Source organism: Trachypithecus francoisi, unplaced genomic scaffold, assembly GCF_009764315.1.
Source record: "Trachypithecus francoisi isolate TF-2019V2 unplaced genomic scaffold, Tfra_2.0 Lachesis_group1, whole genome shotgun sequence".
NCBI classification, from domain to species: Eukaryota; Metazoa; Chordata; class Mammalia; order Primates; family Cercopithecidae; genus Trachypithecus; species Trachypithecus francoisi.
The window spans coordinates 179,060,389-179,081,852 of record NW_022681454.1 but is presented as its reverse complement, the minus strand read 5'-3'; the positions used below and the strand labels follow the sequence as shown (position 1 = coordinate 179,081,852).

Below are 21,464 nucleotides of genomic sequence, written 5' to 3'. Positions count from 1 at the left end.
AAACACAAAAACAAAAACTACAAGCTAAGGATGATGCAATAAGAAGACAGGAGGAGTTCAGGGTTCCAACGACATAATGAACCATCAAAACAGCCCCCAACTACCAATCTCAGGACATGTGGCGACATGGGGAAAATAAACACCTGCCTCATTTAAGTTGCTGCATGTCAAGTTGTCTCGTGGCCAAATGCCACTCCAACTGACAGAGAGCTTTCTGAGGAAGACTTAATGTGCTTCCACACAGCAATTCCAATTTCAAGAATTTATCATAAGGTAACAGTTTAACAAAAGAAAAAAACAAAAATAAAAACCCAAAGCCCAAACTATCATACACATGTTTGTTGCAGCAAGTTCTACAAAGAAACTCATGAAAATACTCATGGTCAATAATGAGTATGGCCAATAATGCTTTCATTAAACAAATGCTTCTTAATCTTTTCTTATGTTCTAGACAGACAGAAATGAACACCACTAATATGGTCCTTGCTTTCAGGACATATCAGATTAAACAGAAAGCATCCAGCCAGTAATACTTATAATAATAAAGACTACATGAAAATAGATGTTTATGACAGATTAATTTTTAAAATGCAAAATGGCACATACATTTACGATTGCAGATATGTATCTTTGTGTATATATGAGCCAGAAGTACAAGACAAAATAGAGATGAAATGAAGGGCAGTTGTGTTAAAATGGTAGACTTATGAGTCATTTTTAACTTTTTCTAAGCTGTTTTATCTATCTACCTATGTACCTAAGCCTATTCAAGCTGAACTAACCTTCTTTCTTCCATAGTAAGGTTTCCTTACCTCTCCATTTCTCTACTAGTACCATCATCCTTCTCAAAATCATCTTAGGTATCTACACTACCAATAAACACCAGTTTCAAAGCCCTGTGGATGGTCCTTTGAATGCCTTTAAATAAGCTCCTTGCCTACTCTACCTTCAGCTACTACCATTTCAGGTTGCCTTCTTTCCTGAGTGGGTCACTGCAATGGCTAAATGGTCTGTCTCCCTGACTTCAGTCCTCTCTCCCATCCAAACCATCCTGAGCACCTGTCAACACTCACCTCATCTCCTACGGAACCACTCACCTCATCTCTCCCTTGTTCAATACCCCCTGCACCTCCCCAAATGAATAACCCCACATTCCTGCCTGCATTCCCTTCACAACTTGGCACTGGCTCTATTATCCAACAACTTCATTTTTTTTCTCCCTATGAATGTGAACCTAATTAAGCCAGGCTGGTTTCTATATTGCCCTCTCAAAACTGCAGTCTCATGCTTTGCTTCCTGCTGGAAGGCAGTCTTCCTACTTGTCCACCTACCTAGATCTTACATGTATTACTTCTTCCCTCAAGTCTTCCCCATCCCTATAATGCACACCAATATCTGTCTTCTCTGAAATCCTGAATTACTTCTGCTCTATAGTAGTATCTATTTACTCTTTCATATTGCTGTTTTAAAGAGTCACACTTCCACAAAGAAGGCTGTGAACAAAGAAAATGGTGTGCCCAGTCATTTCAAGGCCTAATACACCTTCAAACAATGTTGACACACTTTTGAGCCTAAGAATGTAGGCCGAAAACTACAAAACCATAGTTTTGTGTATAATAAAGATATACTACTTTTTTCTCCCCAACTAGATCAAGAGCCTCTTAAACACAGGAGTTGTGTCTTATATTATCCTATAGTATATATAGCTTGGCACTAAACATATGGTAGGCACTCACTAGATATTAATGAGCTAAATTAACAAGAATCAACATTTCTAACACTTAACAGGTACAAATAATATTTTGAACAATTTATTCTTTTGATATTCTTAGTGATTCATGCTTTGGAACAAATGAGTCATTAAGGGTACCAAAGAAAATACACACCATCCGAGTAAAGAGTTAAACATTTGTTTTAACGAAACCATAAAATTAATGTAATACCGGCTAGCATTCATAGATTGTACTGGGTACCTGTTTCGATATTTTAATTTATATTATCTCACTTAACCCTCATAATAAGGTGCTATAATTACATCCACATTACAGAGAAGGAAATTAGAATTCTATGAGATCTATACAAGGTCCCATTGCTTTTCAGTCCTAGAGACGGAATGACAATTCAGGGCTGCCTGGCTTCTAAAGCTCATGCTCCTAACCATTTTCCTGCTACTCTAAAATTCAATATAGGTTAATACTTATCTTCTCTACGGTTATTCTAAGTACATAAGTATGGCCAATGCCAGATCATCTTTCCAGCTTTACTGCCTTCTATATCCCTCCTGCATACTGTTTCTGCCAAACCAGACCAAATGTGATACCATGAACACACTCCAGGTCTTTCCTGACTCCCTTCTCATTAATATTTCTCCTTCTTCTTAACAATACTCCTGTTTCTTCCTGCATACCAACACTTCCCCTTATCTGCTGAAATCCTAGTAACTCTTATTCAACACTCCATTCATGGCCATTCCTCTTGAAGCTTTCTTAAGATTTCTCTGCTGTAGAATAAAATATTGGCTCCTACCCACTTCCTTGGTGCTTTACACTCCACTTCCAGTCTTAGGATCTTGCTTCCTACTTAGCTACTTATAGTCACATGGGTCTCTTGTGCTGGACTGCAAACACTTGACGGCAGGGGGTGGAATCCAAGGAGTGTAACCAGTTCATCTTAGTACTCACCAGACCTTCTGCACACAGCACTTTGCACATAGTGGGTATCTGAAGATGATTATTGAATTTGTTTAATTCACTGTTACTGGATATCAAGAGGAAATGATTGACTTTTTCATTCTTGTTTTTTTCTCAACAAAACTATACAATATATACATCCAAACATATCCAAATGCTGGCTATGCTTGAGGACACGGGCTTCCAGAGTTACCTGGAACTTACTTGGCTTTCTTTCTCCAGAGGAGGATACGACTTTGCAAGTGCTGAGTTCGGTTCAAGAATCAGGAGGGTTGATATTTGTATACTTTCCCTTGATCAAAAGTGCACAGATTGTTGGTATATATTTTGCAAAATAATGTAAAGTCAAGTATTAGGGAGGAGGGGCATAACAAGAATTCAGCTGTTTTCCAACTCTGGCAAGATCCTACCTACAGTATCCTTTGTCCCAGTGATAAGGAAAAGCCACACAAAGATAACTGCCATCTGCTCCCCAGAGCGGCCACCTCAACTCTCTTTGGTATTTTACAACTGGCTAAATAAAAAGAGCAAGTTTGTGTTTCTGAATGCTTCCCAACAATCTCAAACTCACTGAAATGCTACACAGCAGTTCAAAGTGATCACCTTAGATATTCACAGATTCGAGGCCGGGCGGGGTGGCTCACGCCTGTAATCTCAGCACTTTGCGAGGCCGAGGCGGGTAGATCACTTGAGGTCAGGAGTTCAAGACCAGCCTGGCCAACATAGTGAAACTCTGTTTTTACTAAAATACAAAAAAAAAAAAAAAAAATTAGCCATGCATAGTGGCCGGCGCCTGCAGTCCCAGCTACTCGGGAGGCTGAGGCAGGAGAATCACTTGAACCTGGGAGGTGGAGGTTGCGGTGAGCTGAGATTGCGCCACTGCCTTCCAGCCTGTCCAGACATGCACATGCTGTAATTTCATGGGAGAGTCAAAGGCTGGCCAAACCTTAGTCTCAGGTATGCAATGTGATAAATGGTTTAAAACAGTGTTTTATAAAAATTAGCAAGATTATGGAGTAGAATACCATACATATTACAAGTGCTTATGAAAAACCAAAGAATTTTTATTTTTATTTATATTTAGAGACGGAGTCTCACTCTGTTGCCCAAACTGGAGTGCAATGGTGCAATTTCGACTCACAGCAACTTCCACCTCCAAGGTTCAAGCGATTCTCATGTCTCAGCCTCTGGAATGCTGGGATTACAGGTGTGCACGACCATGCCTGGCTAATTTTTGTATTTTTTGTAGAGATGAGGTTTCACTATGTTGTCCAGGCTGGTCTTGAACTCCTGGCCTCAAGTGATCTACCCGCTGTAGCCTCCCAAAGTGCTGGGATTTCAGGCGTGAACCACAACACCCGGCCTAAGTAATTTTATAATAATGTTTTCAGAGTTGCCACAGGCTAGGAATGTTTTTGTTAGCGGGACTTCAGTTAAAGAACGTGTGAATAAATAAAGCCATGATGCTTTTAGTCAGTTAAGCTGAAGTTTTTTCCTATCTATGGCACTACGAAAAGGGGCAGCTGGATAACTGAGAAAGTGCATCAGAGTAGTGAAGAATGTGAACGCTCACACTGGATGGCCTATGTTCAAATCCTGTTTCTAACACACACTGTGTCATCCTGGGAAGATGATTTAAGCTTTCTAAACTAAAGCACTGTCATTTCTAAAAAAGAGTAACAGTAAGTTTTCCTCAAAGGGTTGTTATACACATTAGATAATACCCTTAAAAATCTTAAAACACAGCCTGCCCCGCAGTGAGAGTTCAATGTTCATTATTATTCTTCCTTAACACAGTTACTGAGTCTTTAGATATGTACTATCTGGGGAAATGGTATGTGTGTATGTTTGTTAAATATGTACAAATTTGAAGCAGCCTTACTTTTTCCTGATTACAGAAGCATTTTAGTCCAATCAACCTGAGACCACCAGAATCACTCTAGTCCAGCAAACTCAGGTCAGTTGACCACCACAAAGAGCAAGAGACAGTGTAGCAGTGGAACCTGTGGGGCGTCTCTCCAAACGAGGGAAAACATAACATTACTATGGGATTCTAGGGAACAGTGGAGTGAAGGTGAAGTTTAAATGAAGCAGCATTTTGATAGGCTCAAGGCAGGGCTGTGTAAAGGGGTCAACGTTGGGTGGATCCAGGGTCTCTTTTCCTGAGAGCTGTGAGATAGATATACTGAGTCCAAGAAGCCCCATAACTGCAGCTCTGCATCTGGGTCGTGAATCGAAGCTGCTTCTTTGTGTCAAGCTGACTTAGATCATCCAGGCAAAAGTAGAATCTGTCATTCTTACTGATATAATTTCAAACAGGAACTGGCAGTTTAAGATTTTTGAAAACAAAGTTTCTCAGTGAATAGGAAAGCACAAAGAAGGGGATCATTATGACATTTTACTGCCATGGCAGGTACTTAGGGGAAATATTGTTTCCTGTTTACTTTGTAGGTGGCTTTAGTGTCTGTTATACCAGTCCGATAAATGGCTGGGCAGATGTTACTTTCTCAGTCTGCACCAGTTTTTACTTTCTCTTTTTTTTTTTTTTTTTGAGACGGAGTCTCACTCTGTCGCCCGGGCTGGAGTGCAGTGGCGGATCTCAGCTCACTGCAAGCTCCGCCTCCGGGTTCCTGCCATTCTCCTGCCTCAGCCTCCCGAGTAGCTGGGACTACAGGCGCCCGCTACCTCGCCCGGCTAGTTTTTTGTATTTTAGTAGAGACGGGGTTTCACCGTGTTAGCCAGGATGGTCTCGATCTCCCGACCTTGTGATCCGCCCGTCTCGGCCTCCCAAAGTGCTGGGATTACAGGCTGAGCCACCACGCCCGGCCCAGTCAGTTTTTACTTTCTCTAAAGTAGCATATGTTCACTGAAGAAAATGAGAAAATGTACAAAGCACAACATTCAAAGTTAACCACTATTAACATTTGGACTATCTTTAAAATCTTTTTCTATGCCAACATAATTTTTTTGTTTTATAAAACTAGGTTTACGCTATGCATATTGCCTTAGAGCCTTTTTTATTTACTAATTTATAATTAATATTTTCCACCACAATTAAATATTCTAATGCTACACCATGACCAATATATGGTATTCCATTGTATAGATACACCAAAAATCTTTTTAACCAAACCCTTTTTGTTAGGCATTTTGGTTATTACAAGCTTTTCTCTATTTAAATAAAATTGCAGCCTGGCGTGGAGGCTCACAGCTGTAATTCCAACACTTTGGGAGGCCAAGGTTGGTGGATAGTTTGAGGCCAGAAGTTTGAGACCCAGCCTGGGCAACACAATGATACCTCATCTCCACAGAAAATGCAAAAATTATCCCGGCACAGTGGCCTCCCTCCCTTACCCAGGATCCCATAGATAATAAACAACAGCCATATTTAAGACCAGCCTGGCCAATATGGTGAAATCCTGTTTCTACCAAAACACAAAAATTAGCCTGGCGTGGTGGGGCATGCCTGTAGTCCCAGCTACTCGGGAGGCTGAGGCAGAAAAATCGTTTGAACCCGGGAGGTGGAGGCTGCAGTGAGCTGAGATCACACCACTATATTCCAGCCTGGGTGACAGAGCGAGACTCTGTGTCCAAAAAAAAAGACCGCCAGTGTATAACCTCTGTCATCTTTTTTCCTTGCCTTCATCCTGCTTGCTGGAATTAGGATACGGTGGGTGAAATTCTAGAATCCACCCTGGACCATGAAAACTCTGGATGGCAGAGCAGTGAGCTGGAAGGAGACTGGGTCCTTGAGAAGGAAGGAGTCCCCATGCCACAAGTCCTGGGCTGCCTGCTTTACTATTCAGCCTTAACAAAGAAGGAAACTCTGCCACTGGCAACAATGTGGGTGAACCTGGAGGACACTGTGCTAAAAACAAATAAGCCAAATACTGCATCGTCTCACATACATGTAGAATCTGAAACAGTCCAACTCCTAAAAGCAGAGAGTAGAATGGTGGTTACCAGGGGCTGAAGGTGGTAGGGAGACTGGAAGATGCTGGTTAAATGGTACAAAGGTGAGTAACTCCTGGAGAGCTAACACACAGCATGGTGACTACAGTTGGTAATACCATATGATATACTTGAAATCTGCTAAGAGTTGATCCTAGGTGTTCTCACCACACACACAAAAAGGTAACCATGTGAGGTAATTGATATGTTAATTAGTTTGATTGCGGTAATTACTCCACAATGTGTACATACATCAAATATCAGCCAGGCATGGTGGCACACCCCTGTAATCCCAGCACTTTGGGAGGCTGAGGCAGGAGGGAGGATCCCTTGAGCCCAGAAGGTCAAGGCTGCAGTGAGCTGTGATTGCACCACCGCACTCCAGCCTGGGTGACAGCGAGAACCATCTCTAAATAAATATATGACGCTGTACACCTTAAATATACAGAATTTTTATTGGTCACATGTACCTCCATCAATCTGGGGGAAAAGCTGCTATACTTTGGATGCCATCATTATTTGGGAGGTTTCTGGTAACCTTCAGCTGAATTGGATCCTAACTACTTTAAGTACCTCCAATCTATTCATGGGTTGAAGCCAGTGGCTCTCAACCAGAAGAAGCTTTTCCCCCTAAGACACTTGGCAATGTCTGGAAGCATTTTTGTTTGTCGCAACTGTAGGGGTACAGCAGAATACTGCTGGCATTCAGTGGGTAGGGGCAAGGCACACTGCTAAAAATTCTACAATAAACAGAACAACCTCCCACAATAAAGAATTATCTAGCCCCAAATGTCAATTTTACCAAGACTGAGAAACCTTAGGTTAAAAATGTCTCTCAAAAAGGTCAGTGAGAAAACACCCTTTGTTCATTGCAATAAACGTGGTAAAAAAAATGAGGTGTCCATTTCAGTCAATATTCTCCTCAATAGAGTTTCCATGTATCTCAAATAGTACAACCAGTTTTCAAATAATTAGAGTGCAGTGAATTATACAACAGGATGTCTAGTCAAGACTTCAGACGGGAAGCAGGTGCAAGAATACGCCATTTACAAGAGAATCTCAATACCAGCTGCATGTTCCAATCACCCGGGGCGCTTTTAAAAAATCCTGATGCCCGGATTCCCCTCCAGACCACTTAGATAAAACTTCCCAGGGGTGAAGCCGAGGCACCTACCTGTGGAAAAGCAAACCATTTTCATTAGCACACAGTTTACAATGCACTGCAGGATTACACAACGCAGGCAGCACCGGATGCTTTCCTGGGCCACAAGCCACCCACGCCTTTATAAGAGGTTCTGAAAGGACAAACCTTTAACTTCTACTGTAATGGTTGCTTTGACCCCACTTTATCTTCAAAACAAGGGAACACTCAGTCTTTTCTCTAGTATAATGGCAATTGTGAGTTTCACTAATAGATGCACCTTCATTCTGAGCTCTGGTTTGCCTTCCTTGACTGTGGCATCCCTCACCACCCGCACCAACCATGGGAAACCTATCCAGCTGCCCTTTAATATCCTGAACCAGGATGGCATTCCCATTTTTGGCTCTTGTGCTGTTAGCAGAGTCGGTCACTGCTCCTACCAGAAAACAATGGAAAATTCAAAATATCACACAAGTATAACCACCACATCTTCACTTCAACATCCTGCATCCAGAAAAGAAGAAAAAGAAAAGCTACAAAAGCTAGTGGGATATACAACTTACTTTTTTAAAAGGTCTCAGTGGTTCTAACATACAGTCAAGGTTAAAACCACTAAGTATATTTGAAAGATGCATTTCTAATTCTACTGTGAAAGCACTTCATGCTGATTCAGAAAATAACCAAACTATTCCAGGACTACAAATATCACCTTCAAGGTTTTTTGTGTTTGTTTTTAGTGCATTCTGCCCTAACAGAGTTGAAGGACTTTATTTCCTTTAGAAAATATGCATCTCTCAAATATGTAAAAAATAAAAGCGGATAGGTACATCAACTGCTTAGTCTAAATAAAACACATTACCTGCCTTAGGCAGCCTATCCCAAAATTGTACTGAGAGCAATCTGAAGATAGTAACATAAAACACCAATAAAGTCAGATAGCAGAGTACTATAATTGTACCAGAAAAACAATAGAACAGCTCAGTCTATGAATTAAGAAAACAGCTCCAGTCGGGCACGGTGGCTCACACCTGTAATCACAGCACCTTGGGAGACTGAGGCGGGCAGATCACTTGAAGCCAGGAGTTCAAGACCAGCCTGGCCAATATGGCAAAAACTAGTCAGGTGTTGTGGCGTGTGCCTGTAGTCCCAGCTACTTGGGAGGCTGAGTGGGAGGATCGCTTAAACCCATGAGGCAGAGGTTGCAGTGAGCTTAGATCCCTCGTAAAAGGATCCAACCTAATTAAATCTGAGAATGGATTCCTTTTGCCTCTAACAGACTAGTCACCTGACAAGCTCGATTATTTAATCCAAATACCTCCAAGTGCCCTTCCCACTGACTCTGCAAACTCTGCTGGAAATGCAAAGCCTAGTAATAAGGTGGAAGACAGAGGAACATACAACACACAGAACGGGAATAGTGCACAAAAGGAATGCGCCTTCCTGGCGCCTGTGTCCCGTCACTCCTTGGCGGCGGTGGGTACACCGTGGCAGGAGGCCATACTAGAAAGAGGTTAGGAACTGCAACATTTTATTTCACTCTCACTTATCAACAGTCACTGACAATGTCACTGAAGATGCTCAACGGTCACTCAAAAGGCATCCTTTAAATGTCAGACGATCCAGCTTGCCCATGGACTGGTGAAAGGATGAACCAAACGTGCTATATTCACACCATGGAATATTATTCAGCCAAAAAAAGAATGCAGCATTGATACGTTATACAATGCAAATGAACCTTGAAAATACAATGAGTGAAAGCAACCAGACACAAAAGGCCACATACTACATGATTCCATTTATATGAAATGTCCAGACTAGGCGAATCCGTAGAGACAGAAAGCAGACTGGTGGTTGCCAAGGGCTGCAGGGAGGGAAGGAATGGGGAGTGACTGCTAGTGGGCACAGGGTTTCTTTTTAGGGTGATGAAAATATTCTGAAATTACAAAGTAGTGACAGTCACAGAGTCTTTGAATACACTAAAACCACTGAATTGTACACTTAAAGGTGGTGAATTCTATGGTATGTGAATCATATCTCATTTTTTTAAAGGCACTCTTCAGTTTAGCACTTCTACTGCCTCTTAAGTCCCTCAGTGCTCAAGACCAAAGGGCCTGCTTCTCAGGGCACCTAGGGTGCTATCCCTTTAATCTTGCCCTATTTATGATGTCAAGAGGAAGTCATCTTTGAGAAAGAGTTAAGGGAAAGGAAAAACGTAAAATCAGAACTTCAGTGTAATCTTCCGTCAATCAAGTTAAGGCAATCCATGATGTTCCTACTGCAACAGAAGTAAGCTGTTCAATCATTCTGGAACAGTGTACACCATAGTTTTACTGTTTTTTATTGTAGAGATGGGGTTTTGCCATGTTCCCTGGGCTGGTCTTGAACTGCCAGGCTCAAGCAATCTGTCCTCCTCAGCTTCCCAAAGTGCTAGGATTTTTTTTTTTTTTTTTTTTTTTTAGCTACTTCTTTATCTACCAGATGATGAACTGTATATAGTATTTAAATAGTTCTGAATCTTTGGCTGGTACATTTTGAAGAAGATAAACCATTCACTTTTATCAAGATTCATTCATCTTACAATACAGGAACTGTGTTAAGATGCAAAATAACAGATGGTGCTAGAGAACCAGTAGTAGATTATTCAAAATAATTAGTTCTGATTTTTAAAAAATCAGGAGCTCGCCTGTAGTCCCAACTACTTGGAAGGCTGAGGGAGGAGGACTGTTTGAGCCTAAGAGTTTGTCCAGCATGGGCAACACCACAGGACCTTGTCTCTTAAAAAAAAAAAAAAATCTCATGCCTTTCTGTTTCCTCCATTAACTATTAAATACATCCCTATGTGCAGTGCTGGAATCTTCAGTTTGGCACACAAAATAGAACACTCACCCATAAGTCTGTAAGAACAAGGAATACCGATTCCTTAATTTGCCACTGTTGACTCTCGATTATTATCTTAAACTCGCTTGGGGTTACCAAATAGTCCACATCTGCCTTTACTGTGGAATGACTATTTGGTCAAAGAAAAATGCTCAGGAATTCAATGAAGCCACGAATTATCAACATGAATTATCTGTTTGTAAACAATGTCTTAGGAAGAAATTACAATGTTGTGGGGCATAGTCATCATGCTACCTTGTCACACCAGGCACAGCAAATAAAAAGACTCAGACATAAATAAAAACAAATCTATAAAGAATATCATGTAGCCTATTCAAAATTATGCATGGCAAGAGAAACATAAAATCTCCAAATATTGTATCAGATATATATTATGCCCAAAATTAAATTACTTGTAAACAAATCCGTTTACATTGAACCCATCATTATGTATTTGAGGTATATATTTGTGAATTGAACCCGTCATTATGTATTTGAGGTATATATTTGTAAAGTGAACCCGTCATTATGTATTTGAGGTATATATTTGTAAAGTGAACCCGTCATTATGTATTTGAGGTATATATTTGTAAAGTGAACCCGTCATTATGTATTTGAGGTATATATTGTGAAGTGAACCCGTCATATGTATTGAGGTATATTTGTGAATTGAACCCGTCATTATGTATTTGAGGTATATATTTGTGAAGTGAACCCGTCATTATGTATTTGAGGTATATATTTGTGAAGTGAACCCGTCATTATGTATTTGAGGTATACATCTGTGAATTGAACCCGTCATTATGTATTTGAGGTATATATTTGTGAAGTGAACCTGTCATTATGTATTTGAGGTATACATCTGTGAATTGAACCCGCCATTATGTATTTGAGGTATATATTTGTAAAGTGAACCCGTCATTATGTATTTGAGGTATACATCTGTGAATTGAACCCGCCATTATGTATCTGAGGTATATATTTGTAAAGTGAACCCGTCATTATGTATTTGAGGTATACATCTGTGAATTGAACCCGTCATTATGTATTTGAGGTATATATTTGTGAACTGAACCCGTCATTACGTATTTGTGACACCTAGATTAAGACACGATACCATGTGTAAGAACACAGTGGCATCTACACGGTATGTCTCCTTCAATGGTGTTTTATTCGAATCAGAAAATTAAACAGCATGAGTCATCTTAACATTAACCCTAGTTCACAAGTGAATGTCACAAGTTTAAAAACCTCAACTAATTCAAACACCCAATTTCAACCAATATTTTACTTTTCCATGAGGGATTTACCAAAACTATTAATGAAAAACAAAATGAACATATAAGAGTTTTCTTTCTTTCCCATGTATTATCATTTGGGAACATTAAAAAGAAGGGTAGAGAAGCAGAAGTCTAGAAAATTTACAAACTAGATAATACTATATAATCATACTAAATGTGTATATACTATTAAAAAAAACACAAAAATAAACACCCCTAAAATATCTCAGGTATAACAAGGGACATTGCGCTCCCCTATAAAGATACTCCTATGGTATTTTCAAATATGTTTTCTCAAAATAATTAATCTAGAACCTCTTATTCTCAAACCCAAGCCTCTGTACTGTCCAAGACAAACAAAAACCAACACAACGTTCTACTCTGTAATTTAAAAACACATCATCTCCTTCTGATGTCCTTCCAGGTCCTTCCAAAGCTTTTCTAAGGTAGTCATCTGAGCAGCTAAGCAGGTACTCCTGACATCTGAAGAGCTTTCAATCTATTATAGCCTCATTACAGCTGACTCTTGAAAAACATAGGTTTGAACTGCATGAGTCCACTTACAAAGGATTTTGTTCTGCCTCTGCCACCTGAGAGAGCAAGACAAATCCCTCCTTATTCTCCTCCTCCTCAGCGTACTTTCATGTGAAGAGATGAGGATGAAGACCTTTATGATGATCTACTTCCACTTATTGCATAGTAAATATATTTCCTCTTTCTGATTTTCATAATATTTTCTTTTCTCTAGCTTACTTCATTGTAAGAATACAATATATAATACATATAACATACAAGATAGGTGCTAATAACTGTTTATGTTATTGGTAAGGCTTTGGTCAACAGTAAGGTATTTAGTAGTTAAGTATTTGGAGAGTCATTTTTTCTTTTTTATTTTTATTGTTTTTATTGTTTTTTGAGATGGAGTCTCGCTCTCTCACCCAGGCTGGAGTGCAGTGGCATGATCTCAGCTCACAGCAACCTCCACCTCCCAGGTTCAAGTGATTCTCATACATCAGCCTCCTGAGTAGCTGGAACTACAGGCATGTGCCACCACACCTAGCTGATTTTTGTATTTTTAGTAGACGGGGTTTCACCGTGTTGGCCGGGCTGGTCTTGAACTCCTGACCTCAAGTGATCCGCCCACCTTGGCCTCCCAAAGCGCTGGGATTACAGGTGTGAGCCACTGTGCTAGGCCCAAGTCAAATGTTATATGTGATTTCTGACTGGGGATGGGGGCGGTGGGGAGTGTGGGTGCCCCCAACTCCGAAATTGTTCAAGAGTCAACTGTATTTGAAAAACCTAATACTTTGAAAAAAGTCATTCTAAGTACAAGAGTCAACTGTATTTGAAAAACCTAATACTTTGAAAAAAGTCATTCTAAGTACACTGTTAAGGAGATGCTGGATAAATTTAGCTGTCACCAAATAGTAAGATTTATAGACTTGTTTTATTTCTGCTTCCCTGCCTACTACTTTTTTTTTTTTTTTTAACCTAACTAGGCAGTGGATGATAATCAGTAGCTGTTGCTGTGCTATAATTGAAGACCAAATACCTTAGCTGCTTCAAAAACTCCACATCAGAGTTGCTGTTAATGAGCTTGATGAAGCCCTCGTAAGAGGGGGCATAGGTGTAGGCTCTCTTGTGATGCTCATTCACTTGCTCTCTGTACTCCAGCTGGGCAAGCAGCATTTGGTTAATGTAGTCTGGATGACTCAGTAACTCCACTACCGGCTTCAAGACTACAGGAAGAAGAAGAAATCGCTACTGAGAAAGGTATTCTTCTTTAAGGGAACTGTTTATATATCACATAATTGAAACCACATTTGGAAAACATTCTCCAAGTAGCCAAACAGAGGAATATCTATATAATACAATAAACAACTCAAAAATGTATACACATGCACACATACCGCTGCCTATCCCTCCAAATATGTTATCATCTGTGGCTATAATCAAGCTGTCATTTTAATAAATAAGTGAAATGTAAAGGAATAATGAAGTCATTTGGAACTCAAGTTGCTAACAAAACTATCAAAATTAAAGCTGGGCACAATGGCTCACACCTGTAATCCCAACACTTTGGGAGGCTGAGACTGGTGGATCACTTGAGGTCAGGAGTTTGAGACCAGCCTGGCTAACACGGTGAAACCCTGTCTCTACTAAAAATACAAAAATTAGCCAGGCATGGTGGCACACGTCTGTAATCCCAGCTACTCAGGTGGCTGAGACAGGAGAATCGCTTGAATCCAGGAGGCGGAGGTTGCAGTGAGCCAAGATCGCGCCACTGCACTCCAGCCTTGGCAACAGAGTGAGACTCCATCTCAAGAAACAAACAAATAAAAAAAACTAAAAAATTAGGTATACTGATTTTCTTCTTTTATTTATTTTGTAAGTCTCAATATGTTTTGACAAGCTTAGTCTGCCAAAGGATGCAAGTCAACATTCTCCCCAAGTGGTTAAAACAGACCTTAGAGAGGAAGTTAAAAAGTCAATGACACTATTACAAAGCCGTCCTTTACCTTTAGATTTGAAACTTCCTTTTTGCTCTGTGGTTGGTTATAATAGCTGATGGGCACAGCTGGCTTATCCTGATATAGTAAATGAGATAATCACTGCATCTCAAATGCAATGCTATTTGTCTGAGACTGAGATGAGGGAAAGTTTCTCTTATCCTGACTAAGCATTTCCTTGGATATAGTTAACTTTGTTCCAGTAATCACATTATATTGTGCTACAGTTCCTTTTTATTTATTCCAAGTTCACAAAATTATGTACAGTCATGCACCACATAGTGACATTCTGGTCAACAACAGACCGAATATATGACAGTGGCCCCCATAAGATTATAATGAAGCTGAAAATTTTCTACCATTTAATGATGTCAAGCTGGTGTGAACAAACCTACTGCACTGCCAATAGTATAAAAATACAGCATATACAATTATGTACAGTACATAATACTTGATAATGATAAATGACTATAATTACAAAAGAGTAAAAAAGTTTAAAAAATTAAAAGTTCATAAAGTAAAAAAAGTTATAGTAAGCTAAGGTTAATTTATTGAAGAAAATAAAATTTTAAATAAATTCAGTGTAGCCTAAGTGTACAGTGTTTATGAAGTCTGCAGTGGTGCACAGTCATGTCCTAGGCCTTCACAGTCACTCCCCACTCACTCAGACTCACTCAGAGCAACGTCCAGTCCTGCACGCTCCATTCATGGTAAGTGTCCTATATAGGTGTATTATTTTTTATCTTGTATACCCTATTTTTACTGTATCTTTTCTATATTTAGATACACAAATATCATTGTGTTACAATTGCCTACAGTATTCAGTAGAGTAATACGGTGTACAGGTTTACAGTCTAGGGGCAATAGGCTACACCATATTGCATCCGTGTGTAGTGGGCTATCCCATGTAGGTGTGTAAGTACACTCTATGATATTTGCACAATGACCTTGTCTAATGACACATTTCTTGGGACACATCCCTGTTGTTAAACAATGCATTACTGTATAGGCATTACCAAAAAATCATATAGCAAAGCTATTTTAAGTAAATATACTAATCAGAATTTGACTGTGGTCAAGCATGGTTGCTCACACCTGTAATCTCAGCACTTTGGGAGGCCTAAGTGGGAGGATCACTTGAACCCAGGAGTTCAAGACTTGCCTGGGCAACATAGTAAGACCCCCCCACCTCTATTTAAAAAAAAAGAATTTGAATACACACACACACACACACACGTAATATATAAACATACACACTATGGATATTATATAGCTATTATACACACACACACACATGCATACTTTCATTAATGTACATATTATTGGCCTAGATAACTCAAAAGCTATCACAAATGAATGCTTCCTTGTGGAGAGCATAAGAACTGGTTTTCTGTGTCAAAACATACAACATAATGGACTGTGTATTTGGCAATATGTCATATTAAAAATGTAAGTTTATCCTGTGTGGCCAAATACTTTGAGAGACATAGCAACAAAATTTTGAAAATACTTCAAATCCTGTACGTTCAACAGTAAACAAGGTCTGCATAGGTGTTATACAAATTATTTTCACATGACTATGTAGCACATTAGTTTGCGCACTTATTGAATCAGTAAAATCAACTGTACAAGTCTACCTTTTGTTGTGAGAATTTCTGCAAGCATTATACGTAAGCTGAGAGACTGCACATCCTTTGAGGGGAGGAGACAAAACACCAGAACCCGAGAACATGTTTGTAGAAATCTTACTTCATCATCTGAGTTCCGCAAGCATGTGTGCAACACAAAAGGCCTTGGCTGTTCTTCATGTCTAAACAAAGACAGTGAAAAAGAAGGAGAGAAATTTCTAGAAACAATTCATTTATGTACTATTAGGTAAAAAATATTTCAAATGGGAAACACACTGCTTATAGTAACTCTGCCATCTGCTCAACAATCAAATTTCCTCGACCATCAACTAACCTGGAAAACTTTTGCTAGAATAAATGCAAACGCATGGCTTTTCTGGATTTCAGATGAAATCATAACGACTAACTTCAGTAGCATCAAAGGGTATATAGATAACTCCAAAATCATAGCAACAATCTAAAAAGGTACGAGTATTTATCTGGGTAATTTTTAAGTCTTCTAGATGTTTTCTTAAATGTGACCTGCAGCTTCATTTTTCAAAAAAACCTAACAAAGCATAAACCAAGGTCGCCAGCCTGCTTTCTGACTGGGAGATCACAGGATAAAAAGCCTACAGGTATTTCTAGTGAGCCAGAGGGTCTATAAACTCCACGTTATCTAATTTGTTGGCAAACTGCATTCTGTGAGGCTCCCAAGTATTTTTCAGCCAGTCTTGACAACTTTGGTTGTGCACTTCCCTGTCAGTACTGACTCCATCCCAGGACCATTAATTTGGAGGATCTGAGTGAAGAAGACTGGAAAATAGAACTTTCTATACTTCCCTTCCCAAAGTATCTTGATAGTGATTCAAGAAAGCTTGGGATGCTGCTTTTTCTAATGTCTTCTAGATAAGGAGGCAAAATATAAGAGATTCTTACAGTAACTAGTGGGTAACACTGAGAAAAAACATGAAACAGAGGGAGAGAAACATACCAGGTATCGCACAGGAAATGAAAGTAGTGCGTATTAGTGCCTTTATGACCCGTGCCTCTCAGGTGTCAACTGAAATTTATGTTTGCACTGGAGACTGAAGACTAGTTTCTAGAGTGTATAACGCTAGAAAAGAAAGGTTTCCTCTGTCTTGTACAACCTGGAGGAATTCTATCCTAACATGTAAAGCCAACGACATGAAAAGAAATTTTTAGAAGAAGCCTTTTGCATATACTGATAGGCTGACTTTTTCAAAAAGGCACCTTCAATTATTTTAAACTCTATCTTTGCTGCCAGTTAGGTTGATATTTTATTATAGTAAGGTTAAGATGCCACTCCTTTATCATATCAAGCACTTTTAAAGGTAATTATTTTTTAAAATATCTATTTAGTTAATAAGCACTGGAGGAAGTTGGGGGAAAAAATCCACTTTTACCAGAGAAGCTTATTTCAATAATATCAAAATCCCTCTCAAAGAGTACACAGTGCCTTCTCCGTATCAGTGGAAGGCAGACAACAAAGGAGCCTAGTGCTCACACTGCCACAAGTTCCTCTCCCTCCTACAGCTAAGTTAGGGAAAATCCTTCTGACTAAGCCAAAGGCCAGAGGGCTGGCCAAAACAGCTTGATCTACGGTAAAAGGAAAGGCAGATCTCTCCCTGGAATCCCTCCACTAACTCCAAGCAGGATATTCCTAAGACGTGCTCTAAAAGCGGACATCAAGTATTGTTTCAAAGCCAAGAAAGCATCATGAGGGGTGAGGCTGCTTCTGTGGCAGGAGATGCCTACTAGCCTTCTGGTGGGTTGTAGCCATCCGTCTTTGCAGCATCCTTATTGTGTTCAGTGTGGATCAATCATTTGTTTGTGTAATTCCTACTACTTACCTCTGGGTTCTCATTCCTTGAGTGAGCAAAAGGACTTTAATATTTTATAAAAAAGTTTCAAATGTACAATGACTCCTAACTTAATCCTCCTACCTACACCAAAAAGTAGACATCATCATTTGTATTCTATAGATGAGAAAAATAAGATCTGAATGATTATGTGAACAGTCAACGTCACGGAGGTAATAAGTGGTAGAAATAACTCTCTCAAGTCCTGTTCTGTTTCAATCTCAAGTCCCAACTCTTTACATTACACCACAATCAGAAATTACAAAGATAAAAAAGAACATTTCAGAGATAAAGAAGGAAAACATGAAAAGAAACCACTCTTTTTTTCCCTCAAACTGCATGCCAGTACTTGACCAGCAAAGAAGAAAACTATGAAATTAAAGATGCTACTGAAACAATAGTATAAAAGCAATCATTTTTAGATTTTCCCAAAACATGCTGGAGCAAGACAGACGGGACAAAGGAAGAGGAAGCAGAGGCAAGAATTAAATGTGATCTAGATTGGCTTAAAGCGGCAACAGAATGATGGTCTAGAAATAAATACAGGCTGACCGGAAAGCTGCCTCCACGAACAATTGCCCACCAGCCAACTAAAGGATGTGTTGTTTTATTAAGGCAATTTATTATTCTTTGTCTGATAGTGGCCAATTCAATTGGGTGCTACCCAGGCTACCAAAGTCATTCTGCTGCCAATAGACATCTGCACACTACTGGAAATTTCTAGGACAAGAGCACTGTTGACCTGGGGCAGGCAGATACAGCTACTTGCCATTAAACCTGGACTCACTGTCTGCTGGTCTCATTGTATGGTTTGTACAAGATGCTACACAGACAGTATTAGTTCTCCGGGATGCAATCATCTGTATGAAAATGCCAGTGACCCACTGGTACTTTTTCAAATATCCATAATCCAGGAGAAATGTGCTACAATTTTTTTCTTTATTTTGTTTTTATTCTTTATCATCAATTAGGGCTTCTAGGCATAGCCCAGATGCCAGTGAAATAAATCTGCCCTTGGCATAAGAAAACTAGAAGCCCAAAGAGAAGGAGCTTCTAATATTAAATCACTTTCTGTTTCTATGATTCTGATGCTTTATCCATATATTTATATTATCCACAAAAGCAGTAATCTCAAAAGCTAGTAAACGTCTGGATGAAAAATATATTCTCATGTTGAAATTAAATAATCATAAAACCACTAAATTTTTCTAACCACTTGCTCGTCTCCCAAATCTAAACCCATCAGTTTTCTAACTGGAATAAACACTGATTTAAAATACTGTCCTCAAGTCGGCACAGTAGCTCACTGTAATCCCAGTACCTTGGCAGGCTGAGGCAGGTGGATCACTTGAGGTCAGAAGTTCAAGACCACACTGGCCAACATGGTGAAACCCTATCTCTACTAAAAATACAAAATGTAGCTGGCTGTGGTGGCACATGCCTATAATCCCAGCTACTCGGGGGGCTAAGGCACAAGAATTCTTGAACCCGAGAGGTGGACGTTGCAGTGAGCTGAGATCACACCACTGCACTTTAGCCTGGGCAAAGAGTGAGACTGTCTGAAAGAAAAAAATAAAATAAAAAATAATATATATATATATGGAGAGAGAGACAGAATACTGTCCTCTATTGGACCATCATTTACATACTTTCAAATGAGCTTTCACTGAATTCAAATAAGTCTTTCACAGTATTTGTCAAGAGGGACTATGGAACACTTGAAATAATGGATACCACAGCAAATTAGCAGGTGCTTGCAGAGGTTGGTGAACACTTCGAAAGCAGAGGCTGAAGCTTTTGAGACTCTAGGAGGTAACCCAAGAGCCCTATTTCTCTCACTTTCCTTATTGATTCACATCCCTCCCCGCTTACTGGAAGTTACTTTCTCTATAAGCAGCAGTTTTCAAAGGGAGATGCAGAGACTCCTGGGTGTCCCCAAGATCCTTGCAGGGGATCTGGGATGTTAAAACTATAGTAATATAAAAAGGTCATTTGTCTTTTTCATTCTCATTCTTCCAAGCATAGTAGTTTCCACAGGCTACATGTGAGATGACATCATCATTCTTGTGGCTAAGGAAAAGTGTACCGTGTACTCCTGCACTTTAAAAATTCCTAGTTTTTAAATATCAAATATGGTAAATATCAATAGATACAATGAGTTGTGAACTGGTAAATGTTGGCTCTCCTGAGGAAAAAGATGCTCTGATTTGGATCATTTGCCCATTCCATGGTGTAAATACTCTCACCATGGCCCATTTCAAGTTACCAATCTGGTATAACTGAACCAAAAGTTGGGAACACCTGTGCACAGTTCACTCCTGCATGCCAGTACACGCCAGTTCCAGCACGCCACTAGATAGAACCCATAGAAATGAGCTCTTTGAAGTTCTCAGAAACTTTTAAAAATGTAGAGAAATCCCGGGAACAAAAAGTCTGAGAATCACTGCTTTACAGTAATGTTTTTCAAACCATGGTTTATGACTTTGAAGTAAGAAAATAAAATTGAGTTGGTCTTAAACATTAATTTTTAAAAATGTTAAAAAAAAGTGTCAAAGTCATTAGAGGTAATAAAAGTACTGTTTTATGAAACTGGGTCATAATATCAAGTGAATTTCTCACAGTGGGTCCTAGTTTCAAAAAAAAGGTCGTAAAACACTGGGGTGGGAAGCTGGAAAACAGTAGGCATGTCACGGCTCTGTGGATTTTTGCCTCATAAACCTGAGGGAGAGAAGAAGAGTCACAGGAAGGGGCATGACAGCTGGGAACGGAGACCTGCTGCACAGCCGCATTCAGCAGCAAGGTCGCCTACATGAACAGCATCACAGGGCAGAAGGCTGACGTCATCTAAATACTTTACCTCTTCCCTGAAGGCGAGAATAGGCCACATTAACTATTCCCATTCCTGTTCCAACCGTGTCCATATCCACACAGGCAGAAGGCTACTCATTTCAGTTGGACAGCTTTTTATGTACAATTGTTAGGTACACAACAATATAAAGGGCTAACAAGCCTAAATATTAGCTACTTTCATAATGAAATTCCTCTAATTAAAGCCCACAAGCTCCAATATGTACAACTGTTATGTAACAATACAAAGGGCTAATCAGCCTAAATATTAGCTACTTTCATAATGAAATCTCTCTAGTTAAAGCCCAGAAGCTCCAATATTAAGTACCTTTGAAAATCAGTTTTCAGGATATCGTGATGCAACAGAGTTCAACACAGGACTCACAAAAAGAAACATGAACCATATTTAAATTTGTCTAAATACTGTAAACTCATTCACTCTGCTCATGCTAGAAAACACTATATTTAAATTTTTTATGTCTAGGTACTCATAATACTATAAGATCATCACAGTGCTGGCTCAGTAAAATCCATTTTACTGTTTATTTATAGAATTAATTGTATTTATAAAGTGGTTTTCCAGCAGAAAGTGAAAAACAAAACTACTCTATCAGAACACAATGATTATTCCCCCTTAATAAATCTACATTTTCAAGCAAGTGCCGGCAGTAGGCAGAA

General features: G+C 39.4%; 1 protein-coding gene across 1 annotated transcript in view; it reads right to left on the bottom strand.

The window, feature by feature from the left end:
* The window catches only part of SNX25 (sorting nexin 25), a 145,061-nt gene that overhangs the window by 78,061 nt on the left and 45,536 nt on the right, over positions 1 to 21,464 (bottom strand). Inside the window, exons 4-5 of the mRNA XM_033215842.1 lie at positions 16,087 to 16,259; positions 13,492 to 13,678 (exon numbers count right to left, since the gene is read on the bottom strand). Of these exons, the coding sequence (XP_033071733.1) occupies positions 13,492 to 13,678; positions 16,087 to 16,259 (360 nt within the window). The remainder of the gene's footprint in view (positions 1 to 13,491; positions 13,679 to 16,086; positions 16,260 to 21,464) is intronic.